The sequence below is a fragment of the Bombina bombina genome, chromosome 1, assembly GCF_027579735.1.
Source record: "Bombina bombina isolate aBomBom1 chromosome 1, aBomBom1.pri, whole genome shotgun sequence".
Classification (NCBI taxonomy): Eukaryota; Metazoa; Chordata; class Amphibia; order Anura; family Bombinatoridae; genus Bombina; species Bombina bombina.
This window is the reverse complement of record NC_069499.1, coordinates 543,776,373-543,797,441: the sequence shown is the minus strand read 5'-3', so window position 1 is coordinate 543,797,441 and position 21,069 is coordinate 543,776,373. Positions and strand designations below refer to the sequence as shown.

Below are 21,069 nucleotides of genomic sequence, written 5' to 3'. Positions count from 1 at the left end.
TATCTTTGGCTGATGTTGCTGCAGCTTCAACTTTTTGGTTGGAAACTTTAGCGCAACAAGTAACACATCGTGATTCTCATGATATTATTATTATTCTTCAACATGCTAATAATTTTATCTGTGATGCCATTTTTGATATTATCAGAGTTGATGTCAGGTTTATGTCTCTAGCTATTTTAGCTAGAAGAGCTTTATGGCTTAAAACTTGGAATGCTGATATGGCTTCTAAATCAACTTTACTTTCCATTTCTTTCCAGGGTAACAAATTATTTGGTTCTCAGTTGGATTCCATTATTTCAACTGTTACTGGTGGGAAAGGAACTTTTTTACCACAGGATAAAAAATCTAAAGGTAAAAACAGGGCTAATAATCGTTTTCGTTCCTTTCGTTTCAACAAAGAACAAAAGCCTGATCCTTCATCCTCAGGAGCAGTTTCAGTTTGGAGACCATCTCCAGTTTGGAATAAATCCAAGCCAGCTAGAAAGGCAAAGCCTGCTTCTAAGTCCACATGAAGGTGCGGCCCTCATTCCAGCTCAGCTGGTAGGGGGCAGGTTACGTTTTTTCAAGGAAATTTGGATCAATTCTGTTCACAATCTTTGGATTCAGAGCATTGTTTCAGAAGGGTACAGAATTGGTTTCAAGTTGAGACCTCCTGCAAAGAGATTTTTTCTTTCCCGTGTCCCAGTAAATCCAGTAAAAGCTCAAGCATTTCTGAAATGTGTTTCAGATCTAGAGTTGACTGGAGTAATTATGCCAGTTCCAGTTCCGGAACAGGGGATGGGGTTTTATTCAAATCTCTTCATTGTACCAAAGAAGGAGAATTCTTTCAGACCAGTTCTGGATCTAAAAATATTGAATCGTTATGTAAGGATACCAACGTTCAAGATGGTAACTGTAAGGACTATCTTACCTTTTGTTCAGCAAGGGAATTATATGTCCACAATAGATTTACAGGATGCATATCTGCATATTCCGATTCATCCAGATCATTATCAGTTTCTGAGATTCTCGTTTCTGGACAAGCATTACCAATTTGTGGCTCTGCCGTTTGGCCTAGCTACAGCTCCAAGAATTTTTACAAAGGTTCTCGGTGCCCTGCTGTCTGTAATCAGAGAACAGGGTATTGTGGTATTTCCTTATTTGGACGATATCTTGGTACTTGCTCAGTCTTTACATTTAGCAGAATCTCATACGAATCGACTTGTGTTGTTTCTTCAAGATCATGGTTGGAGGATCAATTTACCAAAAAGTTCTTTGATTCCTCAGACAAGGGTAAACTTTCTGGGTTTCCAGATGGATTCAGTGTCCATGACTCTGTCTTTAACAGACAAGAGACGTCTAAAGTTGATTACAGCTTGTCGAAACCTTCAGTCACAATCATTCCCTTCGGTAGCCTTATGCATGGAAATTCTAGGTCTTATGACTGCTGCATCGGACGCGATCCCCTTTGCTCGTTTTCACATGCGACCTCTTCAGCTCTGTATGCTGAAGCAATGGTGCAAGGATTACACGAAGATATCTCAATTAATATCTTTAAAACCGATTGTTCGACACTCTCTAACATGGTGGACAGATCACCATCGTTTAATTCAGGGGGCTTCTTTTGTGCTTCCGACCTGGACTGTAATTTCAACAGATGCAAGTCTCACAGGTTGGGGAGCTGTGTGGGGATCTCTGACGGCACAAGGAGTTTGGGAATCTCAGGAGGTGAGATTACCGATCAATATTTTGGAACTCCGTGCAATTTTCAGAGCTCTTCAGTTTTGGCCTCTTCTGAAGAGAGAATCGTTCATTTGTTTTCAGACAGACAATGTCACAACTGTGGCATACATCAATCATCAAGGAGGGACTCACAGTCCTCTGGCTATGAAAGAAGTATCTCAAATTTTGGTTTGGGCGGAATCCAGCTCCTGTCTAATCTCTGCGGTTCATATCCCAGGTGTAGACAATTGGGAAGCGGATTATCTCAGTCGCCAAACGTTGCATCCGGGCGAATGGTCTCTTCACCCAGAGGTATTTCTTCAGATTGTTCAAATGTGGGAACTTCCAGAAATAGATCTGATGGCGTCCCATCTAAACAAGAAACTTTCCAGGTATCTGTCCAGATCCCGGGATCCTCAGGCGGAGGCAGTGGATGCATTATCACTTCCTTGGAAGTATCATCCTGCCTATATCTTTCCGCCTCTAGTTCTTCTTCCAAGAGTAATCTCCAAGATTCTGAAGGAATGCTCGTTTGTTCTGCTGGTAGCTCCGGCATGGCCTCACAGGTTTTGGTATGCAGATCTTGTCCGGATGGCCTCTTGCCAACAGTGGACTCTTCCGTTAAGACCAGACCTTCTGTCACAAGGTCCTTTTTTCCATCAGGATCTGAAATCCTTAAATTTAAAGGTATGGAGATTGAACGCTTGATTCTTGGTCAAAGAGGTTTCTCTGACTCTGTGATTAATACTATGTTACAGGCTCGTAAATCTGTATCTCGAGAGATATATTATAGAGTCTGGAAGACTTATATTTCTTGGTGTCTTTCTCATCATTTTTCCTGGCATTCTTTTAGAATACCGAGAATTTTACAGTTCCTTCAGGATGGTTTAGATAAAGGTTTGTCCGCAAGTTCTTTGAAAGGACAAATCTCTGCTCTTTCTGTTCTTTTTCACAGAAAGATTGCTATTCTTCCTGATATTCATTGTTTTGTACAAGCTTTGGTTCGTATAAAACCTGTCATTAAGTCAATTTCTCCTCCTTGGAGTTTGAATTTGGTTCTGGGAGCTCTTCAAGCTCCTCCGTTTGAACCTATGCATTCATTGGACATTAAATTACTTTCTTGGAAAGTTTTGTTCCTTTTGGCCATCTCTTCTGCCAGAAGAGTTTCTGAATTATCTGCTCTTTCTTGTGAGTCTCCTTTTCTGATTTTTCATCAGGATAAGGCGGTGTTGCGAACTTCTTTTGAATTTTTACCTAAAGTTGTGAATTCCAACAACATTAGTAGAGAAATTGTGGTTCCTTCATTATGTCCTAATCCTAAGAATTCTAAGGAGAAATCGTTGCATTCTTTGGATGTTGTTAGAGCTTTGAAATATTATGTTGAAGCTACGAAATCTTTTCGTAAGACTTCTAGTCTATTTGTTATCTTTTCCGGTTCTAGAAAAGGCCAGAAAGCTTCTGCCATTTCTTTGGCATCTTGGTTGAAATCTTTAATTCATCTTGCCTATGTTGAGTCGGGTAAAACTCCGCCTCAGAGAATTACAGCTCATTCTACTAGGTCAGTTTCTACTTCCTGGGCGTTTAGGAATGAAGCTTCGGTTGACCAGATCTGCAAAGCAGCGACTTGGTCCTCTTTGCATACTTTTACTAAATTCTACCATTTTGATGTATTTTCTTCTTCTGAAGCAGTTTTTGGTAGAAAAGTACTTCAGGCAGCGGTTTCAGTTTGAATCTTCTGCTTATGTTTTTCGTTAAACTTTATTTTGGGTGTGGATTATTTTCAGCAGGAATTGGCTGTCTTTATTTTATCCCTCCCTCTCTAGTGACTCTTGTGTGGAAAGATCCACTTCTTGGGTAGTCATTATCCCATACGTCACTAGCTCATGGACTCTTGCTAATTACATGAAAGAAAACATAATTTATGTAAGAACTTACCTGATAAATTCATTTCTTTCATATTAGCAAGAGTCCATGAGGCCCGCCCTTTTTTTGTGGTGGTTATGATTTTTGTATAAAGCACAATTATTCCAATTCCTTATTTTATATGCTTTCGCACTTTGTTATCACCCCACTTCTTGGCTATTCGTTAAACTGAATTGTGGGTGTGGTGAGGGGTGTATTTATAGGCATTTTGAGGTTTGGGAAACTTTGCCCCTCCTGGTAGGAATGTATATCCCATACGTCACTAGCTCATGGACTCTTGCTAATATGAAAGAAATGAATTTATCAGGTAAGTTCTTACATAAATTATGTTATATATATATATATATATATATATATATATATATATATATATATATATATATATATATATATAGGTGTGTGTTTGCCTCTCCAGGAAGAAGTTTAAGCACTGTTTTGGTATACGATTGTGAAAAATATTACTTGTTTAGAAAAATGTAACTCAATAATGTTGTTTAAATTAATATGCTAAAATATCTGTAATTATGTATTAACATTTCTGTGAATGTTAAAATGAATATTTTTTTATATATTGTACATAAAAAAGGGTTGTCATGGGATAGACTGACTAACAAACTGACAAAGCAGCTTTTTGGTGTTGCTTTTAGTTTTGAGCTGTTAATTGAATAGTCTTTTGCTCTTTAGGATGGAACAGTGATAATTCATAGCATTCGGAGAGGACAGTACATGATGACATTGAAGCCTCCACATGAAAGCTCACTTCTCTTCACTATCCCTAACCTGGTTGTTTCTTGGGATGGACACATAGTTGTCCATAGCAGCATTGAAGGGAAAGTGTCTTTAAAGGTACATCATTATATTAATGGATATAGTTAATACAGGTGGCCAGTTTTAGAAATAGAAGTCCATTTATAGAGATATACTGCATAAAACTTAATTAGTTTTATGTATCACAAATAGTTTAAACCAACAATAAGCCTCAAGTTTTTCAGTACTTATAAGAGCAAGTTTAGTATAATCCAAAGTGTAGCAATGGGCACTACACCAGGGAAACCACAGTTCTAAACAGTAAATAAAACACAATCCAATTAAAAGGAAAGCAGGATTCCATAAACCTAACACAACAGTCATATATGAGGCAATCTGCCAAGAGTCATACATTTTCTAATAGGGTTATTGTAAACAAATCTCTGTTTTTAGCATAACATCAAGTCATAATGAAATTAGTATTGAATACATTAAATGCACTGTATGGATACAAAGATCAATGAAATTACTATGAATGTTGTTTTAATGGCAAGGTGTGCAGACCTATTGAGACTTAAGTAATACATCTCTCTGGTTTTGCAGAATAAGAATACATTGCATCTGTACAGTGTGAACGGCAAGTACTTGAAATCGGAGATACTGAATGAAGATGTGACAGACATATGTGTGAGTGCGGAGCATATCGTTCTTGGCAGCAAACAGGGGTTCCTTTCCATACGAGATCTCTATAGGTTAGTATCTCGAACAGTGTCCCACATACTCAAGCACTTGTATATGCAATATTCAATTAAAGCCTTAATTATAATTGTTAAAGGGACAGTAAACACCTTGATATTTTTATATAAAATGTTTAGTTATTCATTTTGAAACAACTTTTGCAATATATTTTCATTATTTATTTTGTCCTCTTTTCTTGTATTTTAGTTCTGAAAATTGAGGAATTTCTATTACTCAGAACTAAAAATGCACCCTGCTGACTCAAGGCTAAATCTGTTACATACATGTCCCTAAATGGCTTTAACTGATGACAACTGCAAATTAATGCATTTATGACCATTGCTAGCTTTGTTGTCGGGTGACTAAAGCCCAGATTGGCTCCTCCAAATAAAGCAAATAGTGGGTGGAGTTTGGATATTTTTAAATAATTGTAGAAAAAGGATGTTAATTTTTTTAAAAATAATAAGACTTGGTTGATATCTTATTCTATAGCAACACACCAGAAATGCCTTGTAATTACAAGGTGTTTACTGTCCCTTTAAAACAAGTTACCAGTAATTTCTAGGAGAGACCTTTATTGTTAATAAAGTTATCTTGTATATATCCTCCCTTTTTGTACTATTAATGAGACTTAGGGGCGATTTATCATGTGCATGGGGGACATAATTCACTGTAGCGATCATGTCCGCCAGACATCAATAAATACAGACAGCATACACTGTCAGCATTTATCATGGCACAAGCATTCCTTGTGAACTGCTTGTGCAATGCCGCACCCTGCAGATTTGCGGCCAATCGGCCGCTAGCAGGGAGTGTCAATCAACCCGATCATATGCGAGCGGGCGGATTGATGTCCGCCGCCTCAGAGGTGGCGGACGAGTTAAGGAGCAGCGTTCTTAAGAACGCTGTTTCTTAACTTACGTTTCCGGTGAGCCTCGCGCGGAAACAGCTGCATATAGCAGCATTCGGGACATAAGAAACCAGCCCCTTAATATTAATTCTGGCATATTTTAAGTAGGCCAAAAGTGCCTTTTATTTACTAAGCTTGGTGAGGTTGGTCAAGCTTGCGAGTGTATCCTACCTTATTGGCAATGTTAATTTAAAATGCATGTTTTATATTTAAAAATCAAAGTTCTACTCAAATGGACGATGCTGCATGAATAAAAAACATAATATGTATTTATTTTAGAGAATTTATAAAATGTACATAGTAGCCATTTCAGGCATTTCTCTTAGATAAATGATATTCAGGCATATCTGTTAGATAAATGTGAGATTCAGGCATGTCTGTTAGATAAATGTGAGATTCAGGCATGTCTCTTAGATAAATGAGATTCAGGCATGTCTGTTAGATAAATGTGAGATTCAGGCATGTCTGTTAGATAAATGTGAGATTCAGGCATGTCTCTTAGATAAATGAGATTCAGGCATGTCTGTTAGATAAATGTGAGATTCAGGCATGTCTGTTAGATAAATGTGATTCAGGCATGTCTGTTAGATAAATGTGATTCAGGCATGTCTGTTAGATAAATGTGATTCAGGCATGTCTGTTAGATAAATGTGAGATTCAGGCATGTCTGTTAGATAAATGTGATTCAGGCATGTCTGTTAGATAAATGTGATTCAGGCATGTCTGTTAGATAAATGTGAGATTCAGGCATGTCTGTTAGATAAATGTGAGATTCAGGCATGTCTGTTAGATAAATGTGAAATTCAGGCATGTCTGTTAGATATATGTGAGATTCAGGCATATCTGTTACATAAATGTAAGATTCAGACATGTCTGGTAGATAAATGTGAGATTCAGGCATGTCTGGTAGATAAATGTGAGATTCAGGCATGTCTGGTAGAAAAAGTTTTATCTCACTAGTTGATTCATCATTCAGACCTCTTAAATAACATAAGAATGCTAAATGAAATGTGACCGGAGGAGTCACACTATCTTATTGGTCTTTTATTTTACAAGTGCATTGATACCATGAACGAACAGTGTGAGAAAAATAATATGCAAAGTACCTGGAATTCTTTTTTTTATTATTCAGAAAGTGTATAACTTGTTTCTTAGCATATGACTTTATGTTCTGCTGAGCTATAAGCTTTGTGCTGTTTGCCGTTGTATAGAGACATCTTCCCCTATCAGATACGTCTTGTATTTCTCTTGTGGTCAAAGTGATTTTGTACAGGTGAGGAAAAGAAGATTGTGACAATTCTCATAACATATAAAATGCATTTATTAATAACATGATAATGACATATAAGTAGCCCCTAAAAATATCTTTACTCATTTGGCATGGCAAGTCCAAGCTTCATCTGATATATCACCCATCAGTCATCTGTTTCCATTTGTAGTGTTTTTATTAACCCTTAAAAAAAAGAGTAATCTGTAATACTGAAAGTGTTTTTTTTCAATTGTTCATATTAGGTCATTTAAACACAATACATATTTCTATAGACATGTGAGGGGGCCTTGTTGTTGTGGCTGGAAGAAGCTGCAGTCTATGCAATGAGTTGTAAAAATACACTAAATAGTATACAATCACTAAATACATAGTGATGTGATTATGATATATCCGCACAAACAGAACGCAAATAGTTCCTACATTTTTGTGTTTCTAATTAGGTCTAACCCAAAGGTGATTTCCACAGTTGCAGATCCCAAACTTGTAACATCTAATTCTTATTTTATTCTGTTCAGAAGATTTAAGATTCTCCCCATAATAACCGCTTGCTATACGTTCTGTTTGGTTTATATCCCTTCCCTTGAGGTTGTGATTTTATTTGGGCACTGAGTTTCAGTTGAGGACAGAACATCCCCACCCAGACTTATGCATGTTTGACACAGGCAGTGTCAAGTTCAGCTAAACTTTTTAATTAGAACTGACCTTTCATTTAATGCAACTGGGTCCAACATTAAATGTGTAAGGTTTTGATCTCACAATCAGATCTTAGTAATGCTTTTTGTGGGCATTGTAAAGGTTTCTTTAGTTATAAGTGTCTCTCATTCCATCTTGAGATTTGAGTTTGAGTTTTATTTGAGTTTGGTTCTACAATTTCTCATCCTTTTCTAACTATGTACAAGCTGTCTTCATAGTTCCTGACCTTTAATACAATCACATTCTTTGCTTAAAATACAGTTATTTGTATCCTTCTCTTGTACAAACTAGACTGTATTGATCTAGAGACATTTTCCAGTTGTATGAAGTAACATACTTTTGATAATATTTCATTATTGTCTGTTTTGTACAGAATAACTAAATATGGAGCTGATTTCATCCCATTTGCACATTGTTGTTTCTTTCATGTAATTGGCAAGAGTCCGTGAGCTAGTGACTTATGGGATATACAATCCTACCAGGAGGGGCAAAGTTTCCCAATCCTCAAAATGCCTATAAATATACCCCTTACTACACCTACAATTCAGTTTTACAAACTTTGAAGTAAGTTTGTGCTTGATTTTTATGATTTCTTCTATGATAAGCATTCTGAAGCCCAATTCCTCTCAGAGTACAGTGTTTGTCAGAGTGATGTGAAAAGAGTATCACCTATTGATTTTATGGTTTCCCTCGTGGGAAATCTTTTCAAGGGTTCTCTGTTATCAATCGTAGGGATTCATCTTCTACCTCCCTTTTCAGATCGACGATATACTCTTATAATATACCATTACCTCTGCTGATAGCTTTCAGTACTGGTTTGGCTATCTGCTATATGTGGATGGGTGACTATCGGTAAGTATGTATCATTATTAAAGACACTTTCAGCTATGGTTTGGCGCTTTATGTATTAATATAAAGTTTTAAATATATGTATTTTACTTATATTTGCCATGAGTCAGGTCTATGTGTAATTCCCTTTGCAGTCTGGCAGTTTCGTTATGGGAATCATGTTTTAGGAAGTTTGTCTTTTTTCCAATTTGACTTGTTTTTTCTTTGAAAACTTGAGGGTAAATTAGGCTCACAAGGGAGCAAAATGCTGTTATTTATTGTGTCATTCTTGGAGCAGAATTTTTTTGGCTCGAATGTTCATAATTTCGTGTGTCTTAGTTGACGCCAGGTTGTTTGGCGCAAAATTGTGTTTGTTATGACGCGAGTTGCGTAATTTCCATATGATTGTTGGTGGCAAAAAATGTTTTAAACTTCCTTTTGCATCATGCGTCATACTTGGCTCCAAAAATTAATTTTATTTTACCCCACTTCTGATATGCTCCTTACCTTCTTTATGCTCAGAGGGCTATGCTATTTGCCTTTTTTGTCAATTTTAGCATTTGCATTGTTTGCCATTCCTGAAACTGCGTGGAAATTTTATATTTCTGTTTAAATTTTATTTTTTCTTTTACATTTTACAAGATGTCTCAATCTGATCCTGTCTCAGAAGCTGCTGTAGGAACCATGCTGCTGAACACAGTTCTACCAAAGCTAAGTGTATCTGTTGTAAACTAGTGGAGATTATATCTCTAGCTGTAGTATGTAACAGTTGTCATGATAAGCTTTTGCATGTAGAAAAGTTTTCTGTTAAGCTAGTACAGTATCTGTTGTTCCTTCAACATCTAAAGTACATGATATCCCTGTTGATATGAAAAATTATATTGCTGATGCGATACAGAAGGCTATGGAAGCTATACCGCCTTCAAATAAGCGTAAAAGAAAGGTCTTTTAAAACTTCTCATAATGCTGATGAAATTTGTAATGACCGACAACATACTGATATATTCACCTCTGATGAGGATCTCTCTGATTCGGAAGATCCTACTTCAGACATCGACACTGATAAATCAACTTATCTTTTTAAGATTGAGTTTATTCGTTCTTTGTTAACAGAAGTGTTGATAACTTTGGATATTGAGAAGTCTGGACCTCTTGATAATAAATCCAGTAAATGTTTAAATTTTGTCTATAAACCTCCTGTGATTACTCCTGAGGTTTTTCCTGTTCCTGATGCTATTTCTGATGTGATTGCTAAGGAATGGTCTAAGCCTGGTACTTCTTTTGTTCCTTCTTCAAGGTTTAAAAAGTTGTATCCTTTGCCAGTAGCTAAGCTAAAGTTTTGGGGAAAAGTCCCTAAGGTTGATGGGGCTATTTCTACTCTTGCTAAGCGTACTACTATTCCTATTGAAGATAGTACCTCTTTTAAGGATCCTTTAGATAGGAAAATTGAATCTTATCTAAGGAAAGCTTATTTACATTCTGGCTATATTCTCAGACCTGCCATTTCTATGGCTGATGTTGTGGCTGCATCAACTTTTTGGTTGGATAGCTTAGCACATCGGGAAAAAGATTCTGATTCGCATAGCATTGTTCATTTGCTTCAACATGCTAATCGTATCTGTGATACTATTTTTGATATCAAGATTGATGTTAAATCTATGTCTTTGGCTTTTTTAGCTAGAAGAGCTTTACGGCTCAAATCATGGAATTCTGACATGGTATCTAAATCTAGGTTACTATCTCTTATCATTCCAGGGTAATAATTTGTTTGGTTCTCAGTTGGATTCTATTATTTCCACTATTACTGGAGGGAAGGGAGTTTTTTTGCCTGAAGATAAAAAGTCTAAGGGTAAATCTAAAGCTTCTAATCTGTTTTGTTCCTTTCATCAGAATAGAGAACAGAAAACCACTTCTTCCCCTAAGGACTGTGGCTCCAATTGGAAGCCATCTTTGAGTTGGAATAAATCCAAGCCTTATAAGAAACCAAAACCAGCCCCCAACACTGCATCAAAATGCGGCCCTTAATCCAGTTCTGCTGGTTGGGGGCAGATTGAAATTACTTCAAGACGTTTGGGCAGGTTCCGTTCAGAATCATTGGATTCAGAATATTGTCTCTCAGGGGTATCGAATAGGTTTTAGAATAAGACCTCCTTTGAGAAGATTTTTTCTTTCTCACGTTCCAACAAATCCTGTGAAAGCTCAGGCCTTTCTGAAGTGTGTTTCAGATCTAGAGCTTTCAGGGGAAATTGTACCAGTTCCACTTCTGAAACCAGGGTCTGTGTTTTTTATTCAAATCTATTCATTGTCCCGAAGAAGGAAAATTCTTTCAGACGAGTTCTGGATCTGAAGTTTTTGAATCAATTTGTAAGGGTTCCAACTTTCAAGATGGTGACTATAAGGACTATTCTTCATTTTGTTCAGCAAGGTCATTACATGTCCTCAATAGACTTACAGGATACGTATCTTCACATTCCGATTAATCCAGACCACTGTCGATTTCTGAGATTGTCTTTTCTAGACAAACATTACCAATTTGTTGCTCTTCCATATGGCCTAGCAACAGCTCCAAGAATCTTTTTGAAGGTTCTCGGTACCCTTCTATCTGTAATCAGAGAGCAGGGTATTGCAGTGTTTCCTTATTTGGACAATATTTTGGTACTGGCTCAATCTTTTCATTTAGCAGAATCTCACACAAATCAACTAGTGTTGTTTCTTCAAAAACATTGTTGGAGGATCACTTAACCAATGAGTTTCTTGATTCCTCAGACAAGGGTCACCTTTTTAGGTTTCCAAATAAAGACAGAGTCATGGACACTGAATCGAACAGACAAGAGACTAATGAAATTGGTTTCTGCTTGTTGAAACCTTAAGTCTCGTTCATTCCCTTCAGTGGCTATGTGCATGGAAATTTTAGGTCTCATGACTGCAGCATCGGACGCGATCCCCTTTGCTCGTTTTCATATGAGACCTCTGCAGCTTTGCATGCTGAATCAATGGTGCAGGGATTATACTCGGATATCACAATTGATATACTTAAATCCCAACATTCAACTCTCTCTGTCCTGGTGGTTGGACCATCATCAGATTATTGAAGGGGCCTCTTTTGTTCGTCCTTCCTGGACTGTGATTTCAACAGATGCAAGTCTCACAGGTTGGGGAGCTGTCTGGGGATCTCTGATAGCACAAGTAGTTTGGAATCTCAAGAGGCGAGGTTACCAATCAATATTTTAGAACTCCATTCTATTTTCAGGGCTCTTCAGGCTTGGCCTCTATTAAAGAGAGAATCATTCATTCGTTTTCAGACATACAATATCACAACTGTGGCATATGTCAATCATCAGGGTGGGACTCGCAGTCCTTAAAGGGACAGTTTACTCAAAAAATTTCTCCCCTTTAATTTGTTCCCAATGATCCACTTTACCTGCTGGAGTGTATTAAATTGTTTACAAGTAGCTCCTTTACCCTTATATTGGCATTTGAAATTGTTAATTTAGCATGTGGTATCCCCACCTATTCTGAAAGTTTGTGGCCGCGCGTACCAGCTATAGATAAGCTTTGTAAACACAGCCAGCAGAAGAAATTACACTCCCAGTGTGATAAAGCAGAGATAAGGTAATAAAATGTTGATTTTCCATTGTTCTCTCAAAGTATTGGTGATTGTTTTAAGGACAGATATAAGATAAAGAAGCAGGTATATGTACACAATGTGATACAGTAATGAGATCTGATTATACCTACAAGCTCAACCTATTTTATTAGGCTGTGGCTTCAAAACACAAAATCAGAGCTTTAATATAGAGAAATAAACCTTAAAAAGCTAATTTTCATACATATTTTACTCTGCAGTTGGTAAAAAAAGCAATTGTAAACACATTAAGGGAAAAACTATTTTACAGTATACTGTCCCTTTAAGCGATGAAAGAAGTATCTTGGATACTTTCTTGGGCGGAATCCAACTCCTGTCTAATTTCTGCGATACATATCCCAGGTGTAGACAGTTGGGAAGCAGATTATCTCAGTCGTCAGTCTTTACATCCAGGGGATTGGTCTCTCCACCCAGATGTATTTTGTCAGATTGTACAGATGTGGGGTCTTCCCGAAATAGATTTGATGGCTTTCCATCTGAACAAGAAGCTTCCCAGGTACCTTTCCAGGTCCAGGGATCCTCAGGCAGAGATGGTGGAAGCGTTAGCAGTTCCTTGGTTTTACCAACCTGCTTACATTTTTCCACCTCTAGTTCTTCTTCCAAGGGTGCTCTCCAAGATCATAATGGAACATTTGCATGTGTTTCTGATAGCACCAGCATGGCTTTACAGGATTTAGTATGCAGATCTTGTCCGGATGTCCAAGTTGCCAACCTTGGCCACTTCCTTTAAGGCCAGACCTTCTGTCTCAAGGGCCGTTTTTCCATCAGGATCTAAAATTCGCTAAATTTGAAGGTATGGAAATTGAATTCTTAGTGCTTAGTCATAGAGTTTTCTCTGACTCAGTGATTCATACTATGCTACAGGCTCATAAGTCTGTTTCAAGAAAGATTTATTATCGGGTTTGGAAAACCTATATTTCATGGTGTTTTTCTCATAAATTCTCTTGGCATTTTTTTAAAATTCCTAGAATTTTACAGTTTCTTCAGGATGTTTTGGATAAAGGTTTGTCTGCAAGTACTTTGAATGTCCAAATCTCTGCTCTTTCTTTTTTATTTCATAGAAAGATTGCTAAACTTCCTGATATTCACTGTTTTGTTCAGGCTTTGGTTCCTATCAAGCCTATTGTTAAATCAACCTCTCCTCCTTGGAGTCTTAATTTGGTTTTGAAGGCTTTGCAGGCGCCTCCTTTTGAGCCTATGCATTCTTTGGATATTAAACTACTTTCTTGGAAAGTGTTGTTTCTTTTGGCTATCTCTTCAGCTAGAAGCTAGAGTTTCTGAATTGTCTGCTCCCTCTTATGAGTCTCCTTTTCTGATTTTCCATCAGGATAAGGCTGTTTTGCGGACTTTGTTTAAATTTCTTCCTAAGGTTGTGAATTCTAACAACATTAGTAGGGAAATTGTTGTTCCTTCTTTGTGTCCTAATCCTAAGAATACTCTTGAAATATCTTTACATTCTTTGGATGTTTTAAGAGCTTTGAAATATTATGTTGAAGCTACTAAAGATTTCAGGAAGACTTCTAGTCTTTTTGTTGTTTTTTCTGGTCCTAGGAAAGGTCAGAAAGCCTCTGCCATTTTTTTGGCATCTTGGTTAAAACTTTTGATTCACAAGACTTATTTGGAGGCGGGACAGTCTTTGCCTCAGAGAATTACAGCTCATTCTACTAGATCAGTCGTCACTTCTTGGGCTTTTAAGAATGAAGCTTCGGTTGATCATATTTGCAAAGCAGCAACTTGGTCTTCTTTGCATACATTTACTAAATTTTACCATTTTGATGTATTTGCTTCTTCTGAAGCAGTCTTTAGTAGAAAAGTTCTTCAGGCAGCTGTCTGTTTGATTATTTTCCTTATGATTTAAGTTGGTTTTTTTTTTCAATTTATGTGAAATTTATCAGAGAGACTTATGTTTTTTTGTGGATTTATTTTTTTCAGCGGAAATAGCTGTTTTTAATTTATCCCTCCCTTTCTAGTGACTAATCTCTGGTCTTCCACATTTTGGGTATTTCTATCCCATACATCACTAGCTCATGGACTCTTGCCAATTACATGAAAGAAAACATAATTTATGTAAGAACTTACCTGATAAATTCATTTCTTTCATATTGGCAAGAGTCCATGAGGCCCACCCTTTTTATGGTGGTTATGATTTTTTGTATAAAGCACAATTATTTCCAAATTCCTTTGTTGATGCTTTTTACTCCTTTCTTTATCACCCCACTACTTGGCTATTCGTTAAACTGAATTGCGGGTGTGGTGAGGGGTGTATTTATAGGCATTTTGAGGTTTGGGAAACTTGGCCCCTCCTGGTAGGATTGTATATCCCATACGTCACTAGCTCATGGACTCTTGCCAATATGAAAGAAATTAATTTATCAGGTAAGTTCTTACATAAATTATGTTTTTTTGACAGAAACATTATCAGATTTCACAATTTTCTGAGTGAAATGGTGGGCATTTTTAGAATCCATACAAAATGTGTATAATGGGCTTGTGCAGCAGTTCTATATGTACTTACCTGTCTTATTCTTGTACCTAGCTTGACTCTGTGCCTCCCCTCTTTGGCCATGCGAGTCCCAATCCATTGTGTTTCTGTGACTAAAGAGAACAGCCACATCCTGGTGGGTCTAGACGATGGCTTGTTGATTGTTGTTGGAGTGAGACGTCCAGCAGAGGTAAGTCCAAATACTCATGATAACTTTATTTAGTTCTAACTGAAAGTTTTTATTATAAAGTGCATTATTTTTTTGTGTTTTCGAGATATACATTTTGGTATGAAGAATAAATCTATTTTTTCTTGTCAGGCTTGTGGGAGTTGTGCCTGTCAGCACATTAGTGCGAATACCTTGGTATGCAGCATGCATTTCAATATTAAAGCTTTACACATCCGTGAAATGATTTATTACTGCTCTTTCATAAGCATGGCAGTTTGTGTATAATACCCGTCTAAATACAGAGCAACGTATTATTGGCTGCATGCATGTGGATGCTCTTGTTTACGTTTGCCTGCTAAATAATATATGTTCTTATCAGGGCTCAAAATTTCAAGCCCTCAGCTACTAGCCAGCCCAAAATGTTATTCGCCACTTTTGATCCCACCCTCTAACCCAGCCCTATCTTTGCATATGTTTAGCCAATGAGAAATACCTTATTGTGAAGTAATTTTTTAACATTGTTTATGCTTTATAATTTAAATTAAAAAATGCTACATACAGTAATAAATTTACAAAAATAAGTGCATAGCAGCTAGCAAAATAAACTAGGGTTCTGGGGAAGACAACAGCTGGCCAGAAAAATGTTGTTGAACTGAGAGAATGCAGAGAGTGTTGACATTAATGTGAGGTCATAGCAGACCTGGAAAAATTGTTTTATAATTATCTCTCATTTATCTTAACATAATATTTCTAGCAGGTAGCCCAACATTCACTCACTAAATTTCATTTGCCACTGTTAAATTTTCACTCGCCAATGGCTAGTGGGCTAGTGGAAATTTTGAGCCCTGTTCTTATACGACGTGAAGACTTAACAGACTGTGACATTCAGTTCCATTTAAGAGCAGATATTCAGGAATAGGAGGGGGTATATCTTTATCCATAATTCCACTGCAGGTAGGGAAAGAGCAGCCTACAATAGCCTTTCTGTTTTGACTGATCCAATATTTACAGCTAAAACCAGTGCCTAGATTCCATTGTATGTATAGACTTTACTACCTGGATGTAACAGCAAAAAATAAGTCCATGCAAATTTTAACAACTGGAATATAAACTATGGTTAAAGGGACAGTCTAGGCCAAAATAAACTTTCATGATTCAGATAGAGCATGTAATTTTAAACAATTTTCAAATTTACTTGTATCACCAATTTTGCTTTGTTCTCTTTGTATTCTTAGTTGAAAGCTTAACCTAGGAGGTTCATATGCTAATTTCTTAGACCTTGAAGCCCACCTCTTTCAGATTGCATTTTAACAGTTTTTCACCACTAGAGGGTGTTAGTTCAAGTATTTCATATAGATAACACTGTGCTCCTGCACGAGAAGTTATCTGGGAGCAGGCACTGATTGGCTAGACTGCAAGTCTGTCAAAAGAACTGAAATTAGGGGCAGTTTGCAGAGACTTAGATACAAGATAATCACAGAGGTTAAAAGTATATTATTATAACTGTGTTGGATATGCAAAACTGGGAAATGGGTAATAAAGGAATTATCTATCTTTTAAAACAATAAAAATTCTGGTGTAGACTGTCCCTTTAAGATTTCTACAGTTTCTATATAGGCTGTTTACAAATATACGGCTAGATTACAAGTTGTGCGTTAGGGTAAAAAAGCTGCGTTAAGAGGTCCTAGCGCTGCTTTTTTACGCCCGCTGGTATTACGAGTCTTGAAGGTTTAGGGTCACCGCACACTTCTTTGGCCTTATCGCAAAACGACTTACGTAGACTTTGTAAAGCCTTTTTTCTATGGGACTTCCATAGCGCTGATATTACGAGTCTGTCCTGGGAGGCCAAAAAGTGAGCGGTACACCCTCTACCTCCAAGAGTCCTAACGCATTTAAAAGTCAGTAGTTAAGAATTTTATGGTACAACGCCGTAACATAAAACTCATAACTAAAGTGCTAAAAAGTACACTAACACCCATAAACTACCTATTAACCCCTAAACCGAGGCCCTCCCGCATCGCAAACACTATAATAAAAATTGTAACCCCTAATCTGCCGCTCCGAACACTGCAGCCACCTACATTATATTTATGAACCCCTAATCTGCTGCCCCCAACATCGCCGACACCTACATTATATTTATTAAACCCTAATCTGCCACCCCCAATGTCGCCGCAACCTAACTACATTTATTAACCCCTAATCTGTAGCCCCCAACGTCGCCACCACTATACTAAATATATTACCCCCTAACTTAAATATAATTAAAATAAATCTAAATAAAATTACTATAATTAACTACATTATTCCTATTTAAAACTAAATACCTATAAAATAAACCCTAAGATAGCTACAATATAACTAATAGTTACATTGTATCTAGCTTAGGGGTTTATTTTTATTTTACAGGCAAGTTTGTATTTATTTTAACTAGGTACAATAATTATTAAATAGTTATTAACTATTTTATAATTACCTAGCTAAAATAAATACAAAAGTACCTGTAAAATAAAACCTAACCTAAGTTACACTAACACCTAACACTACACTATAATTAAATAAATTACATTAAATACAATTACCTAAATTAAATGAGCTAAATTACGAAAAAAAACACTAAATTACAGAAAATAATAAACAAATTACAGATATTTAAACTAATTACACCTAATCTAATAGCCCTATCGAAATTAAAAAGCCCCCCAAAATAAAAAAAAAAACCTAGCCTAAACTAAACTACCAATAGTCCTTAAAAGGGCCTTTTGCGGGGCATTGCCCCAAAGTAATCAGCTCTTTTACCTGTAAAAAAAAATACAAACAACCCCCCCCAACAGTTAAACCCACCACCCACACAACCAACCCCCCAAATAAAATACTATCTAAAAAAACCTAAGCTCCCCATTGCCCTTAAAAGAGCAGTTAGCTCTTTTGCAGGCCCAAATCCTAACCTAAAAATAAAACCCACCCAATACACCCTTAAAAAAAACCTAAGACTAACCCCCTGAAGATCGACTTACTGGGAGAAGTCTTCATCCAACCCGGGCCGAAGTCCTCAACGAAGCCGGGCAAAGTGGTCCTCCAGAAGGGCAGAAGTCTTCATCCAGACGGCATCTTCTATCTTCATCCATCCGGCGCGGAGCGGGTCCATCTTCAAGACATCCGATGCGGAGCATCCTCTTCATCCGACGACTAAAGCTGAATGAAGGTACCTTTAATTGACGTCCCTTAGATTCCGATTGGCTGATAGAATTCTATCAGCCAATCGGAATTAAGGTAGAAAAAATCCTATTGGCTGATGCAATCAGCCAATAGGATTGAAGTTTAATCCTATTGGCTGATCCAATCAGCCAATAGGATTGAAGTTCAATCCTATTGGCTGACCCAATCAGCCAATAGGATTGAGCTTGCATTCTATTGGCCAATCGGAATCTAAGGGACGCCATATTGGATGACGTCACATAAAGGTACCTTCAATCAGCTTTAGTCGTCGGATGAAGAGGATGCTCTGCGTCGGATGTCTTGAAGATGGACCCGCTCCGTGCCGGATGGATGAAGATAGAAGACGCCGTCTGGATGAAGACTTCTGCCCGTCTGGAGGACCACTTCGCCCGGCTTGGATGAAGACTTCTCCCGGCTTCGTTGAGGACTTCGGCCCGGCTTGGATGAAGACTTCTCCCAGTAAGTCGATCTTCAGGGCGTTAGTGTTAGGTTTTTTAAGGGTGTATTGGGTGGGTTTTCTTTTTAGGTTAGGGTTTGGGCCTGCAAAAGAGCTAACTGCCCTTTTCAGCTTAGGTTTTTTTTAGATAGTATTTTATTTGGGGGGTTGGTTGTGTGGGTGGTGGGTTTTACTGTTGGGGGGTTGGTTGTATTTTCTTTTTACAGGTAAAAGAGCTGATTACTTTGGGGCAATGCCCCGCAAAAGGCCCTTTAAGGGTTATTGGTAGTTTAGTTTAGGCTAGGGTTTTTTGTTTTATTTTGGTGGGGGCTTTTTTATTTTGATAGGGCTATTAGATTATGTGTAATTAGTTTAAATATCTGTAATTTGTTTATTATTTTCTGTAATTTAGTGTTTGTTTGTTTTTTGTACTTTAGCTAATTTAATTTAGGTAATTGTATTTAATTTAGTTAATTTATTTAATTATAGTGTAGTGTTAGGTGTTAGTGTAACTTAGGTTAGGTTTTATTTTACAGGTACTTTTCTATTTATTTTAGCTAGGTAGTTATTAAATAGTTAATAACTATTTAATAACTATTCTACCTGGTTAAAATAAATACAAACTTGCCTGTAAAATAAAAATAAACCCTAAGATAACTACAATGTAACTATTAGTTATATTGTAGCTATCTTAGGGTTTATTTTATAGGTAAGTATTTAGTTTTAAATAGGAATAATATAGTTAATGATAGTAATTTTCTTTAGATTTATTTAAATTATATTTAAGTTAGGTTGTGTTAGGGTTAGACTTAGATTTAGGTGTTAATAACTTTAATATAGTGGCGGCGACGTTGGGGGAGGCAGATTAGGGGTTAATAAATGTAGGTAGGTGGCGTCGATGTTAGGGACGGCAGATTAGGAGTTAATAATATTTAACTAATGTTTGCGAGGCAGGCGTGCGGCGGCTTAGGGGTTAATATGTTTATAGTGGCGGCGACGTTGAGGCAGGCAGATTAGGGGTTAATAAGTGTAGGTAGGTTGCGGCAACATTGGGGGTAGCAGATTAGGGGTTAATAAATAGTATGTAGGTGTTGGCGATGTTGGGGTCAGCAGATTAGGGGTTGATAGATATAATGTAGGTGGCGGCAGTGTCCAGAGCGGCAGATTAGGGGTTAATAAGTATAATGTAGGTGGCGGCGATGTCGGGGGTGGCAGATTAGGGGTTAATAAGTGTAAGAATAGGGGTGTTTAGACTCAGGGTTCATGTTAGGGTGTTAGGTATAGACATAACTTTTATTTCCCCATAGGAATCAATGGGGCTGCGTTACTGAGTTTTATGCTGCTTTTTTGCAGGTTTTAGTTTTTTTCTCAGTCGGCTCTCCCCGTTGATTCCTATGGAGAAATCGTGCATGAGCACATTACACCAGCTCACCGCTGACTTAAGCAGCGCTGGTATTGGAGTGCGGTAATGAGCAAAATTTTGCTCAACGCTCACTTCTTGTCTTTTAACGCCGGGTTTCTGAAAACTCGTAATACCAGCGCTGCAGGTAAGTGAGCGGTGAGACAAAACTGCTCGTTAGCACCGCACAGCCTCTAACGCAAAACTCGTAATCTAGGCCATAGTTTTCTAATAAATAAATATGTTTTAGCCTATATGAGGTAGGTATATGTCCCAAACCGCCAGAGTCACTTGCAAATGGTGTTTCTTTCATGTAATTAGCAAGAGTCCATGAGCTAGTGACGTATGGGATATACATTCCTACCAGGAGGGGCAAAGTTTCCCAAACCTCAAAATGCCTATAAATACACCCTTCACCACACCCACAAATCAGTTTTACAAACTTTGCCTCCTATGGAGGTGGTGAAGTAAGTTTGTGCTAGATTCTACGTTGATATGCGCTCCGCAGCAGGTTGGAGCCCGGTTTTCCTCTCAGCGTGCAGTGAATGTCAGAGGGATGTGAGAAGAGTATTGCCTATTTGAATGCAGTGATCTCCTTCTAAGGGGTCTATTTCATAGGTTCTCTGTTATCGGTCGTAGAGATTCATCTCTTACCTCCCTTTTCAGATCGACGATATACTTTTATATATATATATACCATTACCTCTACTGATTCTCGTTTCAGTACTGGTTTGGCTTTCTACAAACATGTAGATGAGTGTCCTGGGGTAAGTAAATCTTATTTTCTGTGACACTCTAAGCTATGGTTGGGCACTTTGTTTATAAAGTTCTAAATATATGTATTCAAACATTTATTTGCCTTGACTCAGAATGTTCAACATTCCTTATTTTCAGACAGTCAGTTTCAT

At 37.4% G+C, this 21,069-nt stretch overlaps 1 protein-coding gene across 6 annotated transcripts in view; it reads left to right on the top strand.

Annotated features, from left to right (window-relative positions):
* NBEAL1 (neurobeachin like 1) overlaps positions 1–21,069 on the top strand; it is a 759,124-nt gene that overhangs the window by 720,523 nt on the left and 17,532 nt on the right. For 4 of the 6 annotated variants that reach the window (XM_053698678.1, XM_053698680.1, XM_053698675.1 and 1 more), the window contains 4 exons: positions 4,309–4,470; positions 4,975–5,123; positions 14,993–15,128; positions 15,258–15,302. In XM_053698678.1, the coding sequence (XP_053554653.1) occupies positions 4,309–4,470; positions 4,975–5,123; positions 14,993–15,128; positions 15,258–15,302 (492 nt within the window). The remainder of the gene's footprint in view (positions 1–4,308; positions 4,471–4,974; positions 5,124–14,992; positions 15,129–15,257; positions 15,303–21,069) is intronic. The other 2 variants (XM_053698681.1, XM_053698677.1) reach the window with 1 other exon arrangement.